General features: G+C 40.8%; 1 protein-coding gene across 1 annotated transcript; it reads left to right on the top strand.

The window, feature by feature from the left end:
• Positions 1-249: 249 nt before the first annotated feature.
• Positions 250-24,270, top strand: ppp1r2 (protein phosphatase 1, regulatory (inhibitor) subunit 2). The gene is made up of 6 exons (XM_030433877.1): positions 250-632; positions 12,386-12,493; positions 12,950-13,033; positions 15,554-15,663; positions 17,234-17,422; positions 21,455-24,270. The coding sequence occupies exons 1-6, from the start codon at positions 502-504 to the stop codon at positions 21,472-21,474; spliced, it is 642 nt and encodes a 213-aa protein (XP_030289737.1). The 5' UTR covers positions 250-501; the 3' UTR covers positions 21,475-24,270.
• The last annotated feature ends 1,287 nt before the right edge of the window (positions 24,271-25,557 follow it).

Genomic DNA, 25,557 nt, shown 5'->3' with positions numbered 1-25,557 from the left:
GTGATTCAGATCATAAACAACAATCAGAAAGTATATTACAATGACAAAATATCTGATAAAGGTAGATTATTAACTATATGTGAAAAGTGTTAATCCAAGAAAAAAAAACTACTGTTTGGAAGTATACATTATTGAAGTGGAATGGTGACAGAGAGGTTTCTGAGCACCGAAAAGCAGCATTTGCAAATCTCACAGGGCCGTATGAACTCACGTTTTAGAACCTCGCGATGTTTTGTGAGCCGAAGCCGACCCGCGAGGAGTGCTGTTCCCCCGCCAGTCAGTGAACAAGCAGAGAGCAGACATGCTGGACTGCGGCTGCACGTAGGATCCTGCCCGGGTTTCTCCTGACTTCATGGATGCGCACTGAGTTATGACGGGGAGCATGTTTAAAACCGAACCTGGCTTTTGGTAACCGAGTCGCAGAAATCACAGCATCAGAATTATCAGTGGAATAGAAATAGTTGAGGCAGCCCGGTGTGACAGTTCTGACAGCGTGTGGGAATGGCAGCTCCCCGGCCGATAAAAGGCATCCTGAAAAACAAGAACAGCGGGACAAATGTCAAATCTCTGCCCGACGACGTACAGGCAGAGATCCCCGAACAAGCCCCTGGACTCTCGGAGGATGACCAACAGTAAGTTCTCTGTTACACTAGCTGTCGTTAGGGTGGTAGCCGGGTAATGTTAGCTAGCTAAACACTTGTTAGCCTCTAACGATACTCCCGGTTACTCCCCTATCAGGCTGTCACGTAAAAAGTCGCCTCCTTGGCTGTCAGGGCTAGTCTCTATGCAAACTTTCTGTTTTTTGTCTCCTCACCGATATCATCTTGATGATATGTGTAAACAGAGGCTAACGTTTACACACAAGAGCCGCTTGGCAGGTTAGCTTGTTCGCTAGCCAATAATGTCAGCGTCACGACAGGTAGTGCGGTTGTAAAGGTTGTTAACGATGTTCACAGTGTTAGTTTTAGACACCTTGCCACAAAAAAAGTCTTACCACCGATTTACTTAAGTCAATTTAGTGATAAGTACAAAAAATATTAGTAACAATAACCGTTAAACAGTGGCAAGCCGAAGCCAACTATGCCCATATTAGGACAAATTTACCATTTCACAAACAGAAGTCGCGCTATAATCCACTTATTGTACGTATTGTTTACACTATTGTTATATCCTCTAATAACCTAAGGTCAGCTGCCTTTCTGGTTGGCAACCGGGTTGAGTTAATAGAGCAGTTAAAGTAATCACCAATTTATTTGAATGATAAACTAAATAACACAAAATAAAGACTCTTAATTGCAGAGCTCCCGTTTGTCACAGCTCAATAAACGGCCCGACACAATCCTAAACATATTGGAGGTACTGAATGGCTAAAATGTAATAATATTTTTGATTCTGCTTTTATAAGCAAGTGCTTGAAATTTGTAACAAGATGTAAGAAGGTACATTGTCTGCTACATGTTACATTAGTAATCAAGATCTAGGTCATTTCCAAAGCACACATATTGGTATACTTGTACAGTGTATTGGTTAAACTTTAAATTGAAATAGTATGTTATGTGTTGCTTCTAATCTTGGAGACTTGAAATCAGTCTAAACCAGAGGGTAGACAGAGGGCTGGGTGAACCTCGAGTTGTATCTCTGGCAACAAACACCTGATATTACATCTGACACTGACAGTTGTGTACCAGACCCACTCTGGGTCAAAAGCGACAGAAATCCGTGTGAAACAGCACTATTCTGGTCTGATTATCTTACACCCACCTCTGCTCAGGCTGCTGTTGAATAATCAACATTAGCATTGTAACTACAATCGAGCCCCTTGTTTCCTGTACACTGATGTCCGGGCACCTATTAGGTGTATTGTCAGAGGGCATCTCGTATTGCCCTGCATGACTTCCACCCTGATGCTGGCTAGGATGATGTTTTGGCTCTTTCATACACTCACTTTAGAGGACACCCGACTAAAATATCAAGCGTGTTGGATGGCAATGAGGACACCTCAGATGAGGCCAAGAACATTGTAGGGCAAATCTAAAAGGTTTGGGGTCACACTCCAGGTGAAAACTCATCTGAAACTCTGTTTGCATGGGTCTAGTGTTACCGGCGGACCTCATGTGATGTAGAAATGACCACCCTACGTTTGTGTTTTGTGTGGCACATTTGCATGGGATAAGCAAAGTATGTGTTTTACCCTTAGTGACGTTATCCCCAGTGAATGATGTTGAGGCTCCTTTTCACATCAACCTTTCCGTTCTTCAGCCTACAAATTGTTAAAAGTTGTGTGAATCTGTATGGCATCCTCAATGATCTATATAACTGCACATGGCTACTTTTTCATTATTTAAATTCCCCTTTTATTCAGAAAGTCATTTCAATAATCATACTGCAGCAGTCTACAAAATAAAAGCTGTGTCTTTTCAATACATAAACATTACAAGACCAAAACATGTATCCATCTGCAGTGCCTTATACATTTGTTCTAATCTGTGACAATATTGTTTTCATATGGCAGCTTTAAAATAAGGCTTTTATTGACTCTGCTGCACACACCTCTCCCAGTGTTGGATGGCAAAGTTGACAGCGCCTCCTCAGATCTTGGCTGATTAGCTTGGCTTGCTGTAACAGTTTTTGTTTATGGCTTCAGATGCTATCTTCAGGTGAAAATGGCTAACAGTATGTAATTGTTGTGAAGCAGAAGTCTCGCTCAGCGTGGGTCGTGTCCCAGCCCATTCATAATCACATATTTCATCTTTTTATCACTGGCTGCTGATCTCTGCCTCCCTCCAACATAACTCCTACATGAGTAACATTAGCCAAACAGTTCAAAGCCTGGGAGCAATGTCGCAACATAACGTAGTTGTCCAGCTGAGGCTGGACAATCAACAATTGACATAAAATGCAGACTCTCGATTATGCTCCTTCTCTGCATTGTTGCGGAATCTTCCATGTCTGCATGGCGATGTTTCTTATAATCGAGTAATGTCCACAGCGCGTATTATTGAGAGTTGATTTGCCCACTTTCTGTATGTGTTCCAAGCATAAAGGGACATTTACACCTCATTTACTTCAATTAAAAGATTCTTTGAGGCTTTACTTGAATATGATGACCTTTTGTTGCCCCAAATCTCTCTGTCATCACTTTTGAATATTGATTTAGCTGATCTTACAGCACTAAGTGGCTTACTGATGAGATAGAATTTCCTACTTGTTCAGTTGTGTCACAACAGAAAACAGATTTTCAAAAGAAATACAACTCCAAATTAACGACATGCCAATTTGCATTGGAGTAATTATCACATGACCTCATTATTTGGCGAAATATGGTAGATATGCAGTGGAATTTTACCTCACAAATTATGGACATGGCAGAATAGCTCAGGAGTAAGATCACAGCTGTCCTCCACAGTTACAAATTACTACTATTAAGTCCCTAGGTAATACTAGTCCTGTGCAAATAGGTCTCAGGACTGCTAAATTAGATGTTGTCTACTAGGTGCTTGGCCTCAGGGTTAGGTTGGCAAGAGTTGTTTTTTCTCTCCAGAGACTTGGCTTCTCCAATGCATTGATATCATTGACACTGACATTTTCACTGTGGCAGCGGGACATAACGGCCCAGATCACCAGCCCCTATTAAGTCACTTCACTGCTCTGCTTTTCTGCAGCCACCCCCCAGTCTTTTCTCCGCATGCAGGAAACTGTGGGCATGCAGAATTCCCTGATTCATGCTCTTAAATTGGGCTGTATTATATCCAGTGAAGGTGGCATTATAATTGAAATAATAAAATTTCAAAGCAGCCACTGCCACGTCAGGGTACGCACAAGTGCCCTTGAGCAAGACTTAGTGTACCTCACTGCAGACTGCAGAGCACATCTGACATTCTGCTTCAAAACATAACCTGAAAAGGAAAGGATCATTGTAAATGCCTTGCCAGCAAACTGGGCTTAAAATATGTTAATGTGATTAAGTGTAGAAAATAAAAACACAAACATATGAGGTCTTCTAAGCCTTTGCATTACTTGAATTCTGTGTGATTTACTGTCAGTGCGATGAAATAACACCACCCACCTTCCAAATGCTGCTAAATTTCTGGCGCAAGAGAGTCTGCCCACTGTCACAGTAGGGTTTGACGGTATCATCAGTTGAGTCATTCATTAGAGTCAAAATGAGATTTTGATCCCTTTAAAATGTTATCTAATTCAGATTAGCAGTTATTAGAAAAAATAAATGTAAGTGATGCTACTGATCATTTAGATTGACTTGCGTAATACAGCAAATATCAAAATGTATTAGCTTCAGGGTTATATTCTCTATCTGTCCTATCAGGTACTGTTGTACCCAGTCAGTCTTTAGTTAAAGTTGAATGTTGAATATGTGATTCACATTCCTCCTGCTTCTTCCATGCAGGCGGCAGGTCTAGACATTAATACCAGTCCTCTCTGAGCTGCAGCGTGAGAAATTAGGCCATCGAAGGATGGCAGTTATTAGTGAATTCCATTCCCAGCTGTGAACCAAGCCTTTTCTGTGTTGATACAAAAATAGTCCGTCTTTGACTGATGAGGAAGTAGAGGAAAAATACTTTTTCTGGAAGGATCCTGTGTGCAGTCAAGCACCAAATCCACAGAGAAGAACAAGAGCTGACCGAGCTGTACAATGCTGCCAGTGTCAGCTCTGACTTCAAAGCAAACAGACTCTCATCCGTCTGCATGCTCACAGTGCACAGTCTTTCATATTTGCATAAACACATAAACTGATTTTTATTTGATCAGATGATTTGATAATTTCTTGCGTTTTATTGTTTTGTTTTTTGTTATGTTTTATTTACTTTTTTTTTTTTTTTGCACTTTAGTCAGGGTAAGTTGGCATTTTCCTGAGTACTCAGGCTCTGTGCATACTAACGATCTTTTCTGAAGTGGTCTTTTTGACAGAAAACTAAAGATTGGCAAGCTTTATATATCTGCTGTTATTCAGGACAGCAGTGCTAACTTTGAGCCTGGCAACAGCCCAAACATGTTTTCCTTCTTATCTCCTTAAATTGTGTGGAAAATATCGCTTTGCCTTCCTCCCCGATTCTACAGCACCCACAGAGGATATCCTCAACTAGCTCTACAAATACCTACCACCCAGCACTGATTTGTTCGACCACCTGTCCATGTTTAAACAATTCAGCTTCCCTCCATAGATTTGTAGGAAGAACAAGGACTCAACTGAGGTGACAATCAGTTGTTGCTGTTGGTTACTATCACTGTTTTTAAAAAATAATTTTATCGCTTGTTGGTGGAGACAGCCACAGTCTGCAGAAGTCAACCTAACTACAGACTTTGAAAGTGTGGATTATATAGGAACCAACTTATTCCATTTGTTTATTTCCTTTGTACCTCAGGTTAATTTGCTTGAGCGACTTTTTAGAGTCATTTTGTCATCCCCTCAATCACCCACTATTATTTAGTTAACAGTGATGTATGTGCCTCACACGCCGTCATGTATAATTCATGGATGCTTCCATGAAACTTAATCTCCCCTTCACTGTCTTGCAAGCCTCATCCTGACTGTGACGGACAGTTTGACTAGCAGGCATGTGAATAACTGACTTTGCATAAACTACCACTCATACCACTGAGACATTTTACCCTCCTGTGTACAGGTCAGTGGAGGTAAACTGTGGGGATAGAAAATTAATACAGTTTCTGTGTTGATATGAAATGTCTGAAGCTGATAAAGTCTGAATCGACAGGTGTCTGAACATCTCTGGTCTACAGTGATAAAGAGCAATAATGGCTTTGGGACGAGGATATGATAGTGAGGAAAAATAACGTGTTATCTCTCTTTATTATATCCTTTATTATTTGTACGGAGATGGGTGATATATTTAGTGTAACAGCACCTCAAGTTGTATATTGTTAAAAGGAAATCAAATACTTAAAATCCTGGAAATCGTAAAGTGTTGTTGCTGCACTTATTGTGGCCTTTTTGCTCTGTTGAGATTTAGTGTAATTCCACCCAACACTCATTTTCTTTTCTCATCAGTATAACAATGAAAATCCTGTTGCGTATTTTGTAGAGAACATGGCTTATCTCCACACCATGACCTTAATGTGACCACCCACTGATGTGGCAAGTGAATTCATTACTCCGCTTCTCCTCTGAGGCACTTTTTTTCTTGACTGGATGAATGCCGGGGGCTTAAGAGACTGCTTTAGACCTAAATCTAGTTGGCTATCCATCAAACTTTCTGTAATCTTTAATTGTGCTTACTGCTGCCTGAGGAAGGAGCCAAAGGAGCAGTGTCTTGTACTAGTGTTGAGTGTACTCTAGAAACAACTGTAGAAAAGGGCAGAAACACACGCCATATTTTCCAAAATAATCATGCTGTTATACCAAAATATATAGCCCATCAAAATTAAGTAACTCTTAGTGTCACTTCAGATGTCTGTTTTGTAGCAAAGGTGGGCTACAGTATTCTAAAAGAGAATTCTAAAAGCACATGGAGTCGTTTAAAAATAAATCATTTAGATTTGGTAAAATCCATGTAATTCAACCAAAGTTAAAGATTCAGTGTGTAGGATTTATGAATTTATTAGGATCTCTTGGCAGAAATGGAATTTGATATGATTATGCTTTTATTAGTGTATAATCACCTGATTTGGTCACACATGCAACCAAACCAACATCTGTCAAGTGGGACAGAGATTAAGATTAAGGAAGTTTAACTTTTTAATTAACTTTTGTGACAATTTAGATTATCACAATTTCTTCCTGCATGCTATTTAAATGAAAAGAAACGTATATTGTCAACTTTTACCCAATTACATTGTTTACACAATGCGTGAAGAAAGTTAATATGTATTATTGGTAGCACCTGAATTATACACTGGTGCACCTAAATGGAAAAATCAGGCACTGTGAAAAATTTGTCCACAACCATTGAGCGGGATCTTTTCCATTGTTTCTACGGGATCCCAGCATTGAACAAATCAAACATTTATTTTAGAGAGAGCATTTTATATGCAACCACACTGCTAGAGGCCAATACACACTGGACCTTTAATCTAGTCATGTCAATAATCAGATGAACTGTTTGTTGGCAGGGAAATGGAACCAGATAACATTGATGAATTTTTCCCCCATTACTGCTTCTCTTGTAATGAAACGGTATGTGTAAGCGTCATATTCTGTGCACGTCAACCAGCTACTTTTCTTCAATGTGTAATAAACGACTGTTTGTTACTGTTGGTGGGTTCCGTCAGTAGCAGAGGGCACAGGGCTGGACCTTTCCTCACTACCCTCTGCTACCTGATAGCACAGCTCAGCTCTCCATGATGACTCACTCTATTTAATGAGTTTTCCTGAAGCATTATGTCGCCAGCTGTTGGCCACCCTCGAGAGATAGTCATCATCACATAAGAGATACAGCTCTATATTTAGTGTGCGCTAGTAGCCGGTGTTGTTGGTCTGTTTTTTTTTTCCCCTCCTGCAGAAGCAGGTGCATCATCGTTGTATTACAGTTGTTTTGATGAATGAGCGAGTAGACCGGAGTGGATTTAAGAGCTGCAGAGGTTTGATGGGAATAGATCTTGGTTGGCTGCTTCTGGGATGTGTTGCATAACTCTGCACACTCTCTCCTCAGATTGGAACTCTTTTTTTTTTTTTTTTTTTTTTTTTTTTTGCGTGGTGCTAACTTCTCAGATCTGTGCTTGCTTTAGAAATGTTAATGGAAATCTCCCTGTCATGAGATGATGATGATGATATTACCTTATTAAGATTGTGCCCGTCTTCTTAAGTTACGGCATGTGAAAACTGTCATCATTTTAATGGTATTATGATCCTTAGGATTTCGATATTCTCTCAAAAAAAGTGATTGATAATCCATGATTTTGATTTATATCGATGCAGTTCTGGACACAGATGCAAATAAATAGATTAGAAAAAAATACCCATATAGGATATACTATTGCCAAAAGTATTCGCTCACCTGCCTTGACTCGCATATGAACTTAAGCGACATCCCATTCTTAATCCATAGGATTTAATATGACGTTGGTCCGCCCTTTGCAGCTTTAACAACTTCAAATCTTCTGAGAAGGCTTTCCACAAGGTTTAGGAGTATGATTATGGGAATTTATGACTATTCTTCCAGAAGCGCATTTGTGAGGTCACACACTGATGTTGGACAGGAATGCCTGGCTCTCAGTTCTCTGCTCTAATTCATCCCAAAGGTGTTCTATTGGGTTGAGGTCAGGACTCTGTGTAGGTCAGTCAAGTTCATCCATACCAAACTCTCTCATCCATGTCTTTATGGACCTTGCTTTGTGCACTGGTGCACAGTCATGTTGGAACAGGAAGGGGGCATCCCCAAACTGTTCCCACAAAGTTGGGAGCATGGAATTGTCCAACATCTCTTGGTATGCTGAAGCATTCAGAGTTCCTTTCACTGGAACTAAGGAGCCAAGCCCAGCTCCTGAAAGACAACCACACACCATAATCCCACCTCCACCAAACTTTACACTTGGGACAATGCAGTCAGGCAAGTACCGTTCTCCTGGCAACCGCCAAACCCAGACTCGTCCATCAGATTGCCAGATGGAGAAGCACAATTTGTCACTCGAGAGAACGTGTCTCCACTGCTCTAGAGTCCACTGGTGGCATGCTTTACACCACTGCATCCAACGCTTTGCATTGCACTTGCACTTGCTGATGTATGTCTTGGATGCAGCTACTCGGCCATGGAAACTCATTCCATGAAGCTCGACGTACTGTTCTTGAGCTAATCTGAAGGCCACATGAAGTTTGGAGGTCTGTAGCGATTGACTCTGCAGAAAGTTGGCAACCTCTGCACACTATGTGCCTCAGCATCCGCTGACCCTGCTCCGTCATTTTACGTGGCCTACCACTTCATGGCTTCCTCTTTGTAATAATACCACTGACGGTTGACTGTTGAACATTTAGGAGCAAGGAAATTCATGACTGGACTTGTTGTACAGGTGGCATCCTATCACAGTACCACGCTGGAATTCACTGAGCTTGTGAGAGCGACCAATTCTTTCACAAATGTTTGTAGAAACAGTCTGCATTAGGGATGTAATGATACACTCAACTCACGATTCGATACGGTTCACGATTTTTTGTTCACGATACGATTTTCTCACGATTTTCTTTTTTTTTTAATCAAAATGAGCTACAGACAAATTATGACCAAATAAAATGATCTTTTATTCGTAGGAAAAAAATCTTAAAGGTGCTTTCTTTACAGAAACTCTGTAAAACAGTCTGTGTCCTCTTATAAAAAGTGCAACTTAAATGGTCATCTTAAACAACAAAATACATGAAAAATATCTCCTTTCTTTAGAAACAAAACTCCAAAAAGAGATTGCGTCTGAAGCACAAAGCCAGCCAACTTCCACTCGGCATTGATCACATGAGCAGTTACAGTGATAGTTGTAGTATAGTTATAGCTCTAGATGTCCACCCGTTGGTTGTGATAGACACAGTATCAGCCCTCCAGAGAACCTCAACCACATGAGCTCTTACCTCCTGGTAGAGTTTTGGCACCACCACCTGGCTGAAGTGCTGTCGTGACGGGATGCGGTATCTTGGCTCCAGCGTGTTCATCAACAGCTGAAAGCCCTCATTTTCAACAACTGATTATGGCCTCAAATCTTTTCCAATAAAATAACCAATTGCCCTGGTAATTTCTTGCGCTCTTGCGTTGTTATGGGGGAGAGGAGATGCAAAGCCTCTCTTCAGGGTGGTTTGCCCCTTCGGCAATTTTCGCTCAGGAGGTGGCGTAACGTTACTTTGCTTCTCACTGTGGTGGCAGCTAATATGCTGCTGCATGTTGCTCGTGTTACCGGTATATGTTAGCAGTCTCTTGCAATATTTACATGCTGTTTTGGTTTTGTATTTGTGTATATGGGGAATCCAAAATGCCGCCACACAGGGGATTTAAAAGCGCTCAGTGCATCCTCTATATCAAAGTTGTTGCCTACCGTCGCCATGTCTTCCCTCGTTCTGTGCCCCGTATCTACGTAGTGACATAAGTCACGTGACTTGACGTTTGATGTTTAACAAATGAATCACCAAACAGTGACTTTTTTATTTAAGATTAACGTAACCAATTTCTAAAAAAAAAAAAAAAAGAACGTATCCTACTTCTCTCGCATTCGCGATTCATTTTTTCTGTCAACCGGTGCGAATCGTCGCGCATTTGTACCGATTTTTAATCGTGTCACGATGCATCGTTACATCCCTAGTCTGCATGTCTAGGTGCTAGCTTAAATACACATGTGGCCATGGAAGTGATTTGAGCACCTTATTTGGATGGGTGAGTGAATACTTTGAGCAGTATAGTGTATGTATGTTGCAATTGTTGAGGTCTTCAGGGTTCCTACTTTGGCATGCTTTACAGGAGCAAAAACCCATCCAACAAGGTAGCTTCAGGGTAGGTCCAGCGGGGTTTCTCAAAGCTCTAGACCACTTTGCTGCTGCTTAATGTTAACTGATGTGCAGGAGTCTTGCTGGTCTTCATTTGGTGCCCGAACCCATTCCTCATTTCTGGATGTGAGTCTCAACTGATGTTCATAAAGTACATTTCATGATTAGGAAACCTACCTTCTTTCTTGCTAAGTATAGACATGTGGTATTCAGTAAATAAACCCCCTTTTCAGTTCTGTTATGTAGTGAGGTGTTTCTGTTATTAAGCCCCTAGTCATTCATATAAATTGGGTCGACAAAGTAGACAAGAAACAGTTGTCAGTGTAGTGCCAGACAGTTCAACAGCGCCACAAACGGCAGTCTCCAAAATGATCATAGAGTTGAAACAGGTTTAAAACAGCACAGTTAAGCTGCATTAGTTTAAGCTATGTGTACCTAATGAAGGCAGCTTACGGTAGGTCTGCATTTCCATCCACTCAGTTAGATATTAAGGCACAGGGTGGCTTGTTAAGTAAAGCTGAGCACCAAAGCAGTGAGAACTGAGAATTAGAGTTAGTGCAGCATCCAGGGAAAAATTGACTCGGCTCAGTGTCCACAAACAAATTGATTTCCTTTTTGACTAACAGCTGTATGTGTCCTTTCAGTCCACAACACATTTACACCATTATTTTACTGCATTGGTTGATTTTTGTGGATTTAAAAAAAAAAACTCTGTGATGTGCCAGAGACACTGGGTATGCCACATATATATTAACAGGAAAGAATATGAAAATTGATTTCTTATACCTCCTCTGATTTTCAGCTCATCTTAGGAGAACTCTCTTGTCTTTAGTGTTTTAAGATTGGGTCTGCATTCAGTCTGCATGGCTCAGGTCTGTTTTTTGAGTGAAAGCCGTAGGGGAGCTGTGCAGCAGCAGGGAGCGGATTTAGTATCTCTCTGCCGTGCCTGTCTCCCATGATAGCTGACCTTTTGTTCCATGAACAAGGTCAGGACTGATGTACAGTTCCCTGGCAGGAGAGGTGAGGGAGAGCAGAGGTGGTTTCAACCGAGCTTGATGGTTCCCAGAGGCACCTGGATTTATTAGCTGTAGTTTGCATCTTAGTTTGTTTAGAAATTAAAGGGATTTAAAATAAATGTGAAAGAAGAAGTAAACCTTATGCTTATCACAATAAAAAAGCGCACAGGCTTTTCTGGAAACCGAAAAGAGGACCTCAAGAGTGAGCTGCAGAAAGAGATGATATCAAAAACTGAAAAGATGTCAAATGCTGTATAACAAAGTACATAATAAAACACTAATTGGCTGTAGAATGATGCATTTTTATCTGAGCTTAACAAATGTTTGAACTTTCTCTCTCCTTGACTACAATGGCAGGTGTTCTCTCTTTATCCTCTTGAGCAGAATTTCTCATTTTGGGCAGATTTGGTCTTTGTTTCTGTTCATTTCCCCTAAGGATTTGAAATGGAAGCAAGGATTAAAGTAATTTTAAGCAAAAATCCCCAATGGAGCATGCAGAGGTGACATCCTTTATTCCACAGATGAGAATGGAACCATTTGGGGGATTAGGAACAGGTGGGTTTCAGGGTAGGTGGAACAGAAATCAACTCCAGAAAAAACAATTGTATCAAATAAGACTGTTGTTTCACTTTTGACCCTGTTGACTCACAGTTTATATCAGCCGTAGCGCTCAGACCTGGATTACCTTGACACAAAAGCCCACTATGTCGCTTCCTGACAGTCATCAGCCACAAATTGGGGCCGATGACATTCAGGGGCCTTTTTGTCTGTGCTGTCCCAAAATATGCAGTCTGAGAGAGAACTGGGGCACATTCAGTCCTAGATTAAATCTGGTCACTCTTCTCCCAGGAGGAGTCTGTGTGCTGCGATGGTGGGTGGGTTGACGGTGTGTGTCCATCATTTTCTTCTCACTGTTTTTTTTTTTTTTTTTTTTTTTCAGGAAGAAATCCCAGAAATGGGATGAGATGAACATCCTGGCCACGTACCATCCGGCCGACAAAGACTATGGCCTGATGAAGATAGACGAACCCAGCACACCTTACAACAGGTCAGAGGTTCCTGAAAAAGTTTCCCTTTGTCTGTTTCTATCAATAACACTGTTAATTTTTTATTTGGTTGATCCTTAGTCTTTTTATTGAAAGTACTTTAATTGCTTTATTTGAAATAAGCCATGCTTTTAGAAATTCATACCAGTGTAGCCCTATTACTAGGGTGGAGGGAGTTAATTTGTTCTGTGTGTTGGTGTTACGGTGATGGCTCAGCAGGTTTGTAATTCAACACGTCAGAGTGCTGCAGGGAAGGTCACCCTTGTCACAGACCTTTCCTCTTTCTCTCCTCATGGTCTTTCTGTGCTCCTCTTCCTCTACTCTTTATCCCCTCTGTCAGCTCGACTCTGTGGCGTCTGCCTCTCTTTGTATCTGCACACCCTCTTCCTCCTCAGTCCTCCCTCCCTCCCTCGTCTCATTTTTGGCTTATCTTTACCCAGTTAATTTCCCTCTTTCAGGATGGTGGGGGACGACGAAGACGAGGGGGCACTGAGTGACTCGGAAGGCCACAGTGGACTCGCAGCCGATGACCTGGCATCAAAGTAAGATTTGCATGTGTTCAGAGGCGAGTGCAAACCAAGTGCAGAGTGGGAGAAAGCAGGCGGTGAAAGGAGGGATGATGAAGCTGGTGGCTGTAACGGCTCCACTACCTTTGATTTACTGTATATTTGTTTGCTCTTAGATAAGCCACACCTAAAAGCACTCACCAGTGTCCTTGTCCTCCCACAAGAATGTAGAATTAACTGATAAGAGTGCATTTACTTTACAGCCTCTGACGTTCTCAAGACACTCAGTGACCACTTTATTGCAGCATTATACACCTAAACATTTTGGACAACAAATTAAACGACTACAGTGCCAAAGAATTTACAATACTTTTGTTTTGGACACATTTTCCTTCCCTGAAATCATGTGAATGCATCAGGTCATAACCTTCCAGTTAGTGGTGGTGTAATAGAGCAGCTGCTCAGGTGCAGCCTCCAGGACAGAGGTGTACAGGCAGAAAGTCGGGCAGTGTAGTTTATACAAACACATACAGCATGCAGACACATCAGGCTTGTACACTCACTCCCAGACTACACTGCTGCCTTTAACAGCACTCCAGGCTGGGTTTACTAAATGCACCTTGACAATTGTCCTCCCTTTTCCACTAATGGAGTGCAGAGCTGTGAGAACGATAGTAAAGGTCATTGTACCCCAGACTGAGCAGACAGCAGTATATTTCACTGCAATTCTGTTCAGTGACTTGTCATACCCAGTAGAAGAAGAAGTAAACCTTAACTTGTGTTGCAAATCTTCAATCTTTTGACAACAAATATATGTAATCTTGAATTACTGCCCTTGAAGAGGTCATGTCAGAGTGTCTGGACACAATATGATTGTTCTAGTTTGTCCTGATAAATACACTTTGTTTTTCATACAGAAACTATCGGAATATGTTAACATACCTGTAACAGCACATCTATAAGATATGTTCTGCTTAATACACACAAAAATTGGAACAAATCATAAACCAAACACAGTAAACCGATGTTACTGTGTGGATGTTAGCACTGTGCTGTTGGTTTAACATCAAACAACAGAGTTTCTTTGTGTTCACAGAATTGCTTCCTACATTTTTATCCTCAAGCTGCTCATCAATTAACAATGGGTCTACGGGTGTTTCCCATCAGCCTTGAAGTTGACAGGATAGAATAATTATGAAGTGTAAGAAATACCTCTAAATCACACCAGTTGTTAGTTCTAAAAAATGAGACAGTTTTCACGGTCTTATAATGAAACAATGCCTTTGAAACATTCAAAAGCTGACAAAGAAAATATTTTACTCTATGCCAGCTGTGTTTTAAATATATAGATTTTTCAGAGTCAGTGCCACTAAATGTTAGAAATAGATGGAACAAATACAAATGACAGCATTGCAAAAATATTATTGTTATTGAACAGCAATTTTAGTCTGTGCATAGGGCTGCATAGTTATCTTTACCAAGAAATGTTTGTGTGACAAGTTTTTAAATGAGAAATTCTGGACTAAAACTTGAGGGATCTTGGAGGATCTCCTCGATGAGCAGAAGAAACTGGAAGCAAACGGGCGATAAATATTGTCTCTGATGGGGGGGCAACTTGACCCCTTTCTTAAGAAGTATATATCTGCCACTCAGAGCTTCTTCTCCTGGATGACTTGAGAAGCGTATGTGCTGTGGGCCATCCCGCTTACATAAGTGCATCGATGCAGGGACGGAATGAGCTAGTTTTAGCGTGTGCCACAGAGAGGAAAGTGATTAGCTGCAGGCTTGCAAGTCAATTAGCCGCCTTTGTTTACTTCCACACAAGAGTGCCTTCCATTGTTTTACGCTAAACCCTCCAGATAGTACAACAGCTGCTCTTTTCCTCTGTCCTCTTGTTGTTTCATCTCTCAAACATCCACTCTCCATCTCTTCTCTCATCCAACCAGGCTTTTCTTAAGTGACAATCCTCATTTCCAATTCACTCCACCACCTACACCTTCTCTCTTCCTTCCCGTCTCCGTCTTTATCTCCCACCCGCTTTGAAAAAATGCATCAACAGTGGCAGTAGATCTCCATACTCATTGACTGTCTTCTTTCTGGCTTATTCAGGTCAGTTTGTTTGAGAACAGTAGTACAGTAAATGGTTAGCTTCCCCGGGGCAGTAGCCCTGATTCACCACCATCCGTTGAGCCGTGAACCATTATTCATTTTGTCCTCTACGTTAAAGCTCCCTGCAAGTGTGAGAGACGAGGATAGTTTCTCTTGTTATTTCTGTCTCATGCTCGAGTACTCAAACACGCTCACATCTCTTCACTCACTCCACTGTGCCTACTCTCTCCTCCCCCTCGCCTAGCATCTCTCCATCCCGGTTCATCCCGTGTCTCTCCATAGAAAGCCTCTTCAGAAGTTTTTGAATCTATCCACATTGATTTTAGTGGCAGGGATTGATGGCTTGCTCTTTGTTTCTGCTTAATATGGTCAAAACACAACAGAGGAATGGCAAAATGCGAACGAAAACACTCTAATTGAATGTTCTTTATATCTATTTTTTTTAAGGCTGGTGGCGGCAGAGGGCACAGAGCCTCGCTTCATGAAGGAGGAAGAAGAGGAAGAAGAAGAAGAGAGCAGCGAGGAGGAGGAAGAGGAGCTCAGTCCTGAAGAACAAGGTAAACATGGACAGTCTTTACCTTTTCTTATTTGGTCACATTCACACCTTCATTTATTAAGTTTAAGTGGAACATATGATAAGATGATCATGTTGCGTGTCATGTGCAGCACCGTCATAACTTGATAGCTGAATGACAGCTGTATATCAGTATCCATGGTAATGGCTGTTTGTTGCTGATGGTTGGTGAAGGCATCCCACAGTTCACCTGTTTATTTATACCCCCCACCTTAATACAAAGTGTCCTCTGCAGCTGACAGGGAGACTAAATGCAGAGTGACAGTGGAGAGGGATCAGTTTGGGAAAAGGCTCAAGTGTTCTGTGTGTTACTGACCTTTAGCTGACTTCCCTCAAGACACACACACACACACACACAGAGGCACAAACTCTGTATCTGTGAGCTTTGACCATTGCCTGTCCTTGGCCTCCTACGTGCATCTCCAATACAGAGAGTTGAGCTGCACACACACACACATGCGCAGTAGAACAACAACAGAGTAGATTCTCGAATCTCTCCATTCTTCACTGTCGTTCTATATTTATGTCCGAGGTTTGCAGGTAAAAGCAAGAGAAGGGTCTAGAAACTGCAAACCTGATCGATTTAAATGCGACCGCAGAGCTGTAGACTCAGCAGTTTTTGACACACAGTTGTGGACGTGCCAACTTGTGCCACCTAGAGGAAAGGTCTAACATCAGTGTTAAAGCTGCAGATAAAAACATGCTGATTCAGGCTGAAGATGCAGGGGTTATTATAGTTTTGTGTTTTTCATTGGCTTTTATTTATATTTGTTTTGTTCATTTTTATTGTGGTTATATTTAGTTTCAATTAGTTTGCAGAGAGGGTTTGTTTGTTTTAATTTAGTTTTTTATTGTTCACATTTTTTAAAAATTTTTTTTCAGTATTGTTTTCTTTTGAAAACCATTTAGTATTACATTTTTCTAAGTCCGATTTTTATTTTAGCTATAAATAAAAATGTCACGCTTATTTTAGTCTTTATTTTCAGTTAAATAATATAATCTTCAGAGAGAATTTGAAATATTTTTTTTCATATTTAGTTCTGTGAGCAGATGCATGTTAGTACAACAATTTCCAGATAAACACGGACAAAATCAGACATGTTTCTTGACTGAGGTATGTTTATGTGTGGGATAAACCGGGATAAAATGACCTCCACACCACCTTCACTGTTTGCTTTGCATCTCCACCTGTCACAGGTGTACGCACATTTCAATGCTAGATGCCTAATTTGACCGTTGCACATCACTTTCACTCACACACACAGAACCCGAGCACAGGATAAAGTCTGTGTTACGCCCTCCTTTTGAACTTATTTCTGTGCAGTCACCATCTGCCTCAAGGTTGCAGTGAACACTTGAACGTTTACTAAAATAAGTTGCTTCACTGTGTCCTATATGGAATTTGACCTCTTTTAAGATTAAAACAATAGAGACGCTTCAAGATTTTCACTGAGCAACCATGTGTGAATGCTCAAAATGTTTTTGTGGATAATGTTTGTACTGTGGTCCATGTGCTGTGCCAGCAGTCTAATTAATCTCCCTAAATTCTGCAGCCAAAAAGAAGCATTTTCAGATGATGAGGAAGATGCACTACAACGAGGGCCTGAACATCAAACTGGCTCGCCAGCTCATCGCCAGCGAGCTAGAAGATGATGACGAAGACGCGGACGAAGAGATGAGGGACGACACAGAAGAGGCGAGGGAGGACGCGGAGGAGATCAGTGTTGACCCGCCACAGGAAGGTAAGGAGATAGAAGAGGCGTAGCGGTTGGGTGCACCTTGCAAAATGTAGCTGAAGTGAAGAGGTTCAGAAATAATGGCTTTGCCAGCAATGCACGCTATCAGTGTGGCTGTCATTAGATCAAACTTCTAGCTGCTGTTTGTTTGTTTCTGCTGCCCTTTGGTTCATTGACCCTCCCAAAGCTGTGCATCAGGGTAGGAACTTACAAAAAAATGGACATCCCAGCCCCTAAGTGGCTGCAGGAGATTGTTTTTTCCATCACTCTCTTTCAATCGATCAGAAACATTAAAACCGTAAAAGCAATCATTCTCTATGCTGGAAAAAACTCAGGGCTTCTGTCTTTCATGTCATCACATTGTACCCCAGTGTTGTCACAGTATTGGAAATTCCTACTCTCTTTCTTACTACTTTTTTAATGTCAATATTTTTTCATTAAATTTATCAGTGATTATAATTTAATGACTTACTCTGCCTGTGCTTTGTCTTCGATTGTACAGATTTCAGTTAGGGATGTAATGCATGATAATGGGAATTTAAATTATCGGTTATCAGCTGATAATCACATTATAGCGATAAATTGAACAGGTAATACAAAGCCAAACTGCTTTAGTTGACTTAAAAAGTGCAGCATTTAGACACAGTATATGCTGGTATGCACCTTTTAAAGTGGGTTTTCTAGCCGCCAATAAACACAGAGTAGAGGAGGGACAACTACAATAATGCTGATGACGTGTTCATGATGCAGCGCTGCATCACCTGTGCAGAGCCACACATGTTGCTGGAGTTGGCGTTGGTTTTCAAGTTCAGAAGAAGACGATACTAAAGATAGAAATTTGCAAAACGTGTTCCGCAAGCTGTCAGAAAGGAAGGGAAAAAAAATCGAAATTTAATATAGGCACTGCTGGACCATGTCTGAGGTTTAGGTGAAGTGCCATTTCAACCCACTGTGTGTACGAGCACAATGGGTTATAAAAGATTGGGCTTTATGATCTGATCCGATCCCCCCACCCCCAATGGAGTTTAACCCTTGTGCCCTCCTCGGGCATTTTTATACATTTTTCTCAACTTTTTTTTTTGATTTAGCGATCATTTTGGCTGTGTTACAGCTTGTGGCATGGATTTTTGTAGGAACTCTTCTTTTTAGTCAAATTTTTGAAATCCAGTGTCTTTTACTCTTACATGTCTTTTATTTTCCTGTAATGCATTTTGCACCCTCTAACCACCTTCGTGGCAAAAATGTACACACACAAAATCTGCCATAAAATACTCATACATCGATGTTTTTTTCTGCTTTTTTTTTTACTTGAATCCCTTAATCAACTTGTTCCCTGATCAAAATGATCAAATATTCAATAATTTGCAGGATTTTAACCCTTTAAATGCCAGTTTTATTATTTGAATTACTAATTATTTATTTAAAAAAAAACACAAAAAATGTATTATTTTCCATATAGTAAGTAGTAGGCTGATGGGGCTTTAGTGGTGATTAGAGTTTTTGATATATCAAAGATTACCAACAAAATTGATTTGATTGCATTAGTATATTTTATGTAGTAACAGATACTCCCTCTAACCACCTTCGTGGCAAAAAATGCCCCATTGACTTCCATTAAAACCACATTTTTTAATCTCACTACCATTACAGTATAAAACCATGAATTCTGTAATGTCAGCATGCCATTTTTAAGAAAACTAGTGATATTTGACATTTTTGATGTATTTCACCAGATTCGACCATTTTCCCATTGTAGCCCGATGCATGAAATTCTTGTATTTTTGCCAGTTATATTATGGAGCCGGGTGACTACCAGGGCCCTGTGTGTGTGTGTGTGTGTGTGTGTGTGTGTGAGAGAGAAAGTGAGAGTGAGAAGTGAAGTGAGAGTGAGAGTGAGTGAGTGAGTGTGTGTGTGTGTGTGTGTGTGTGTGTGTGTGTGTGTGTGTGTGTGTGTGTGAGAATCTGTAAGCATGCACTGATCACTTCAGCGGTGAAAAAAGGTCATCTTTTGAGGAATGTGTTTCATGTGTCTTTGAAAAGGTGCTTGAGTGAAAACATGCTTTGCTGTTCTCAAAAACAAAGCAAAAACAACGGTTAGTGTGTTTATGCACCTGGCTGATTTCACAGCCAAAGATAAACATGCAACTTGTCTGAGGGGTCATTTCATTAGTGAGCAGAGAGGGTGCAAAAATGAAAAGGCATTTCAGAAGAGAAGAGGCATTAGAAATGGTCATGCAGCCTTTATCTGACAGCGAGCTGCAGGATTCATCAGGGGAAACCACGATCTTCGAGGGGGAGTCTGACACAGAAGGCTCGCTGGAGTCTTCCACGTCTGTGAGTGCCTCTGACCCATCCTCTGAGAGTGAAGCGGGCACTGAGGATCCTGTCCATCCTAAAAGTCAGTGGACGGGCAAGTGTGGTCTCCATCTCATGCTGAGACTCTGTGCTACATGCAGGCACCCACCGGCATGGTGCCAGGACCCATGGGAGATGCAATATCAAGAATCCATAATGTAGCATCATCTTTTGACCTTTTCTTCACTCCTGACCTGATCCAGCTCATTTTGCAAATGACAAACTTATACGGGAGGCATTCAGTGTCAGGATGGAGTGATGTGGATGCCCAAGAGATTCGGGCATACATGAGACTTCTTATCCTGACTGCGCCATTGACCAGCTCCACTAGAAGGAGAGGTGTGTGCTGGTTGTGGAGAGGCCTGAAAAAGAGGTCTTCCACCACCAAGTGTGCATTTGTAGGGAACACTAGGTCACAGGCTGCAGGACCACACACACACACACACACACTTTGAAACCTCCTTTCTGTCCAGAAGAAGAAGAAGAAACAATAACTTTGATATTTCAACAGCAGCTGTAAACTTGTATTTTGTTTAACCCTCAGATTACACACACACACACACACACACACACACACACACACTATCCATGTATCTGTTTCTCTCAAACACACACACACACACACATCGTATATTCAATGCCTGGATATTTCTGTTTATATTTCATATTTTGTTCATATTTCATATGTTCTATTTTGTTTTTTGTTGTCTAAATTTCCAAAGTTGTTGCAGTTTGCACAATAAGAGTTCACACTGATGAATCAGATGTTGATTTAAAAACATTTCACACACACACACACACACACACACACACACTGGGCCCTGGAAGTCACCCGGCTCCATAATATAACTGGCAAAAATACAAGAATTTCATGCATCGGCCTACAATGGGAAAATGGTTCAATCTGGTGAAATACATCAAAAATGTCAAATATAACTACTTTTCTTCAAAATGGCATGCTGACATTACAGAATGCATGGTTTTATACTGTAATGGTAGTGAGATTAAAAAATGTGGTTTTAATGGAAGTCAATGCGGCATTTTTGGCCACGAAGGTGGTTAGAGGGAGTATTTGTTACTACATAAAAAATACTGATGCAATCAAATCAATTTTGTTGGTAATCTTTGACATATCCAAGACTCTAATCACCACCAAAGCCCCATAAGGCTACTACTTATTATATAGAAAATAATAAATTTTTTGTGTTTTTTTTTTAAAATATAATTGATAATTCAAATAATCAAACTGGCATTTAAAGGGTTAAAATCCTGAAAATTATTAAATATTTGATCATTTTGATCAGAGAACAAGTTGGTTAAGGGATTCAAGCAAAAAAAAAGCAGAAAAAAATATTGTTGTATGAGTATTTTATGGCAGATTTTGTGCGTGTACATTTTTGCCACAAAGGTGGTTAGAGGAAGTTTTTTTAAGGAGGGCACAAGGGTTAAATCACTTGAGGACAAAAACAAACTACAGACTAATTTAACTGAAAGGTATGAAACGAGATGTGGAGTCTTTTGTGGGAGAGATGAAACCCATTTTAGTGATCATGAATCAATTTCCACTGGCGGCTCTATTCCTGGGATCAAAGTACGAAGAGCAGAAAACAGTCTTCTAGCTCTGTCCATCTATTTTTCTGTTCTCATGTGTGTCTGCCTGTTTGTCTCTTGTTCTTTCTCCAGCTGAATCTCTGGACTCCTAGACGAGGCCTCTCTCCCACCTTGTGTGTCGGCTGAAGATCCAGACGAACATTGCCACTGCGCTCTGTGTTTTAACGCTGGGCCATACAGCAGACACCGCTTCACCACCCATATAACAACTGTTAACAGCCAATAACCTCCCGGTCACCTGTCTCTACTGTTCCTTAGAACTGTGCAATATAACATTCAAACACACTGTTTTGAACTCCCAGTATCAGTACAACACACAAGAAGACTGTTGCTCCCTCCTCCTGCTCCTCTTCCTTCTTCCTCTCCTGTTGCCAAGAATTCCCCCCTCCCACCTCATCTGGACCGACTGAAGAATATGCGATTCTGACCCTGAAAGGAGGATCAAGGCCTTTTTTTTGATAAAGAAAAAAAGAACAAAAATGCTGGATGGCCGGGACTCCTCAGTCCCCAGGCCAAAGAGCCAGTACGTCAGCCCTGGAGGAAGCCATGGGAAACCCCACGGCCTCAGTAAAGGCATATCTGAGACATGACGACGGCGCTTAATCTGGGCGTAGTTCAGATGGCTTTTATTTTTGTTTTTCTTTGTGACCCGACTCTCTGTTGCATTTTCTGTCCTCCTTCAGTACTTTTTAGCGATGATAAACCAGTTTGGTTGTTTCTGCTGGCTTACCTGGTGACTCAGGTAAGCTATGCATATTTGCATAGGAGTGATGTGATAAATCAGAAGCTTTACATTTGTCTACTTGTACAAGACAACATCAGGACGTCATCAAAAAAAATCATTATTAAAAAAAATCCAAATTTGACATCATACTGTTAATAGAGACATGTATGCTTAGTGTCTCACTTTATATCAAGTTAAACAACACAGATTGTAATTGTTAAATTGGCACTTTGCCCCAGGACGTCTTATTTTATGTTTTCTCTTCACAAGCAAGAACACCACACAAAACCTCATTCCAGATTCCGGCAATTTAAAAAAAACCAAACATGTATACCTCATGGAAAACTGATTGTGGGCCTTTTTTTCACAAATTGAATCCACTGATAAATTTGGCTATCGATTGTATATCGAGAGGCAGTAATACTCTGTACTTGAATAAAATTTCACTCCCTGCAAATTCAGATTCAGACCACTTTATTTATCCCAAATGGGCAATTCAATTTCATTTGTGGAAGAAGATTAGAGAACAAGCCGGTAATCGTTTTTCAAAATTTTCAGATTGAGTGTTTGTGAGGTAATGAGATTGGCTCTTAAGACATGTTATCTCTAAGATAATAGGAGGGACAATATAGAAAGTCCCACATCTGAAGTATAGCACGTGCTACTGATAAAAAGGAAGTGTCCCGTCTTCAGGCTCTGATGTAGATCTGACAAAGAAGAAACCAACACTCACTGTGCTCTTGCTTTAACGACTCGTGTGTTCAACTTCTCTTTGCATGGGAGCGTTACCAGACTGAATCTGAGGAAGTTACAACCATCTAGTTAGTGTTTTTCTTCATCACGCTTTATTTAACGTTGTCTGATCTACTTAAGTGTCTTGTACGACGCAGCTTGGGAATGTCATAGAAAGAGTTGATGCTACTGATTTTAAGTTAAAGGAGGTGTCGGCGGTGAAGTTGACCTCTAGGGCTTAATGGGGGGCGTTCGTAATGTCCTGGGTTTCTTCAAGCGAAGAAAGTCTTAAAAAGATGTTGGATAGCAGTTGGAAGTATTGAAGATAAAAGTCGCTGTTCACGACTTGTCAGTTTCCGGGGGGTTGTCCCCAATGTACACTTACTGTGGAGGCTTTTCCACCAGCATGAACCAGTGTGGTTCCGGTTTGCGCACCTAATTTTGAACTGTTTGGAGCATTTCGACCAAATTTCCTTTTTCCTTGACCGGAAGTTGAAGTGCTAACCCAAGTTGACATGTGCATCGCCCTCCGTCGATTACTCATCCTCGATTACAATAGATCTGCTCAAAACTGGTGGAAACGCAAACAGCACAGGGGCTCCATGAATCTAGAGCAGAACCGGTTCAAGAACCGGAGCAGATTTGGTGGAAAAGGGGCATGCATGTGTCGAAGGAAAAGTATATAAGAACCCCGAGTATTTCAAGTGGTGTGATCTCTTAATTTTCTTCGGACCCTTTAATTACTCACTGTGACTGAAAGTGTTGAGCTCTGTATTATGGAAACACAAAACGTCAAAGACCAGCGGTGTGACTTCTGCAAACATTTCTGTTCTCGTAGTGTAGTATTTGGTGGTGTTTTCTCTCTCTCTTAAAGCGACTCCCTTTGAACCACCAACCAACAAAAACTTTATATGAGTTGAATAAACCTCCGAGCAGCAAATTATCACATGATTTTGTCGAGAAACAGGAACATGTCTGTACATCCAGATTCTAATAAAGACAACTCCAGAGAAGCCGATATGATTTGTTTATTTTCTCACTTAAGACAGAAGGACAAGATCGTCCGAAACATGTCTGACAATGATCACCCAGTCGGTGGTTATTACCTGTCAAATGTGCCTCTTATGTATTTATGTACATGTGTGTAAAATGAACAGGCTACGCTCCATGTTACTGTTGTTTTGTGCCGGGTTTCTTTTGCCTCACCGTCTCGCTTTTTGTTTTTCGCGCCACTTCTGCCCTGTTTGGTTCGTTTTCTAACATTGACAGACTGTTAAGCAGTCCCAGGAACTCTGCGATCTGTGCGTTTGTCTCAAAATGACTTGGATGTGGAATCCATGACTTTTTTTGTATTTCTAGTTGGCATGTTCTTAAGCATCAGTGTGTATTCTGTTCTGTTATTGTCTCCTACCATTAAACAAATGTTTAGGAACTGCTGTCTGTTGTGGCTGATGTTTGATATGAAGGTGAAGATGCCTTAAAGCTGAGTGATGCAGAAAATCAGGTCCAATTTCCACTCTGATTAAAGCCTCTAGAAGACTGGAATTACACCTTTTTTGAGCCTGCAAAAATTGTAAACTTCTAGTCTTAATTCTGGCTTTTATGTTGTTCTTTCTTCCCCGTTTCTTGTCATTCACTGAAAAAAATGACAAGCCACTGACAGTGAACTTGACCTCCATCATGTGGCAAAAAGAACATAAAAAGTCTGAGTCAAATCCATAAACATAGTTTTGTTCCAGCACAGCAAACTTCAAGCCAGTCTTGTGACGCTAGTGATTTAGTGAAATCTGCTTTAAAAGTGACATCATGCTGGTTACTTATGTCAGTTCAGATTAAGTAGAAGGTCACACAACTACGTACCTTTGCTGACAACAGAGGTAGATACTCCTTCTTGTGATGGTTTATCTATTGTTTTTTAATCATGTTTCAGGTCATTACCTCAGTCATTTTGTTTTTAATTCAGTCATTATCTTTTCCTTCCCAGGCAATTGGGAAAGCCAGGTGGAGTTTTGTGGTCCACATAACATTTCTGGAGGTTCACAGTAAAACAGTGTGACAGCATTCTGCTAAACAACTGAAGTAAATAGGGACTTTAAAATAATTTTTTTTTAAAAATGTAATAAGACAACTGAAAGAAAGAATTGGCAGCTGTTCGAGAGTGATCCAAGTCTCTGGAAGCCCTGACATCACAAATTGATGTAAAAAGACCTTAGTTACACCCTCAATGTGCAGCCGAGACACACATTTGACGGCGATGCCTTTAACTTGGCAGTTACAGTGAATGTTTCAGTGTTAAAAAGGCTGTAAATAACGTCCTTTCACATCAATTTGTGGATTAGGGCTTCCATAGATTTTAATTATGCTGGGCAAGCTGTATGGTGCCATTTCACGTTTTCTCTCAGCTGTTTTTTAATGCTTTCAAACAAATCCGCATCTAGCTCCTTTGACCATTGTCTACTGTCATATTTACAGTTTTACATTAATACAATCAGTTTCTGGAACTTTTACTGTCATATGCCTTGTGACGAGTAATAAAAAGGTTGCCGTTCTCCAGGAAAATAACAAAACACACTGCAGTGCATAAATGAGGAATTACATCACCCCCCCTTAGCTCCTACTGGGTTTTCACTGACCAGTACCGGTCCACGGCCCACTGGTTGGGAAACCCCGGATTAGGAGAATTCTGAAATACTGTTTTGCTGTGAAGCTTCAGAAATGT

The sequence above is a fragment of the Sparus aurata genome, chromosome 11 (assembly GCF_900880675.1).
Source record: "Sparus aurata chromosome 11, fSpaAur1.1, whole genome shotgun sequence".
In the NCBI taxonomy this organism is placed as follows: domain Eukaryota; kingdom Metazoa; phylum Chordata; class Actinopteri; order Spariformes; family Sparidae; genus Sparus; species Sparus aurata.
This window is presented reverse-complemented; position numbering and strand designations above follow the sequence as displayed.

Bases quoted from the DNA above. Each gene is read 5' to 3' on its own strand.
- ppp1r2 (XM_030433877.1), top strand. From the start codon at position 502: ATGGCAGCTCCCCGGCCGATAAAAGGCATCCTGAAAAACAAGAACAGC. The intron at 12,494-12,949 runs GTCAGAGGTTCC...TCCCTCTTTCAG, and splicing joins CCCAGCACACCTTACAACAG to GATGGTGGGGGACGACGAAG. The intron at 15,664-17,233 runs GTAAACATGGAC...TAAATTCTGCAG, and splicing joins GCTCAGTCCTGAAGAACAAG to CCAAAAAGAAGCATTTTCAG.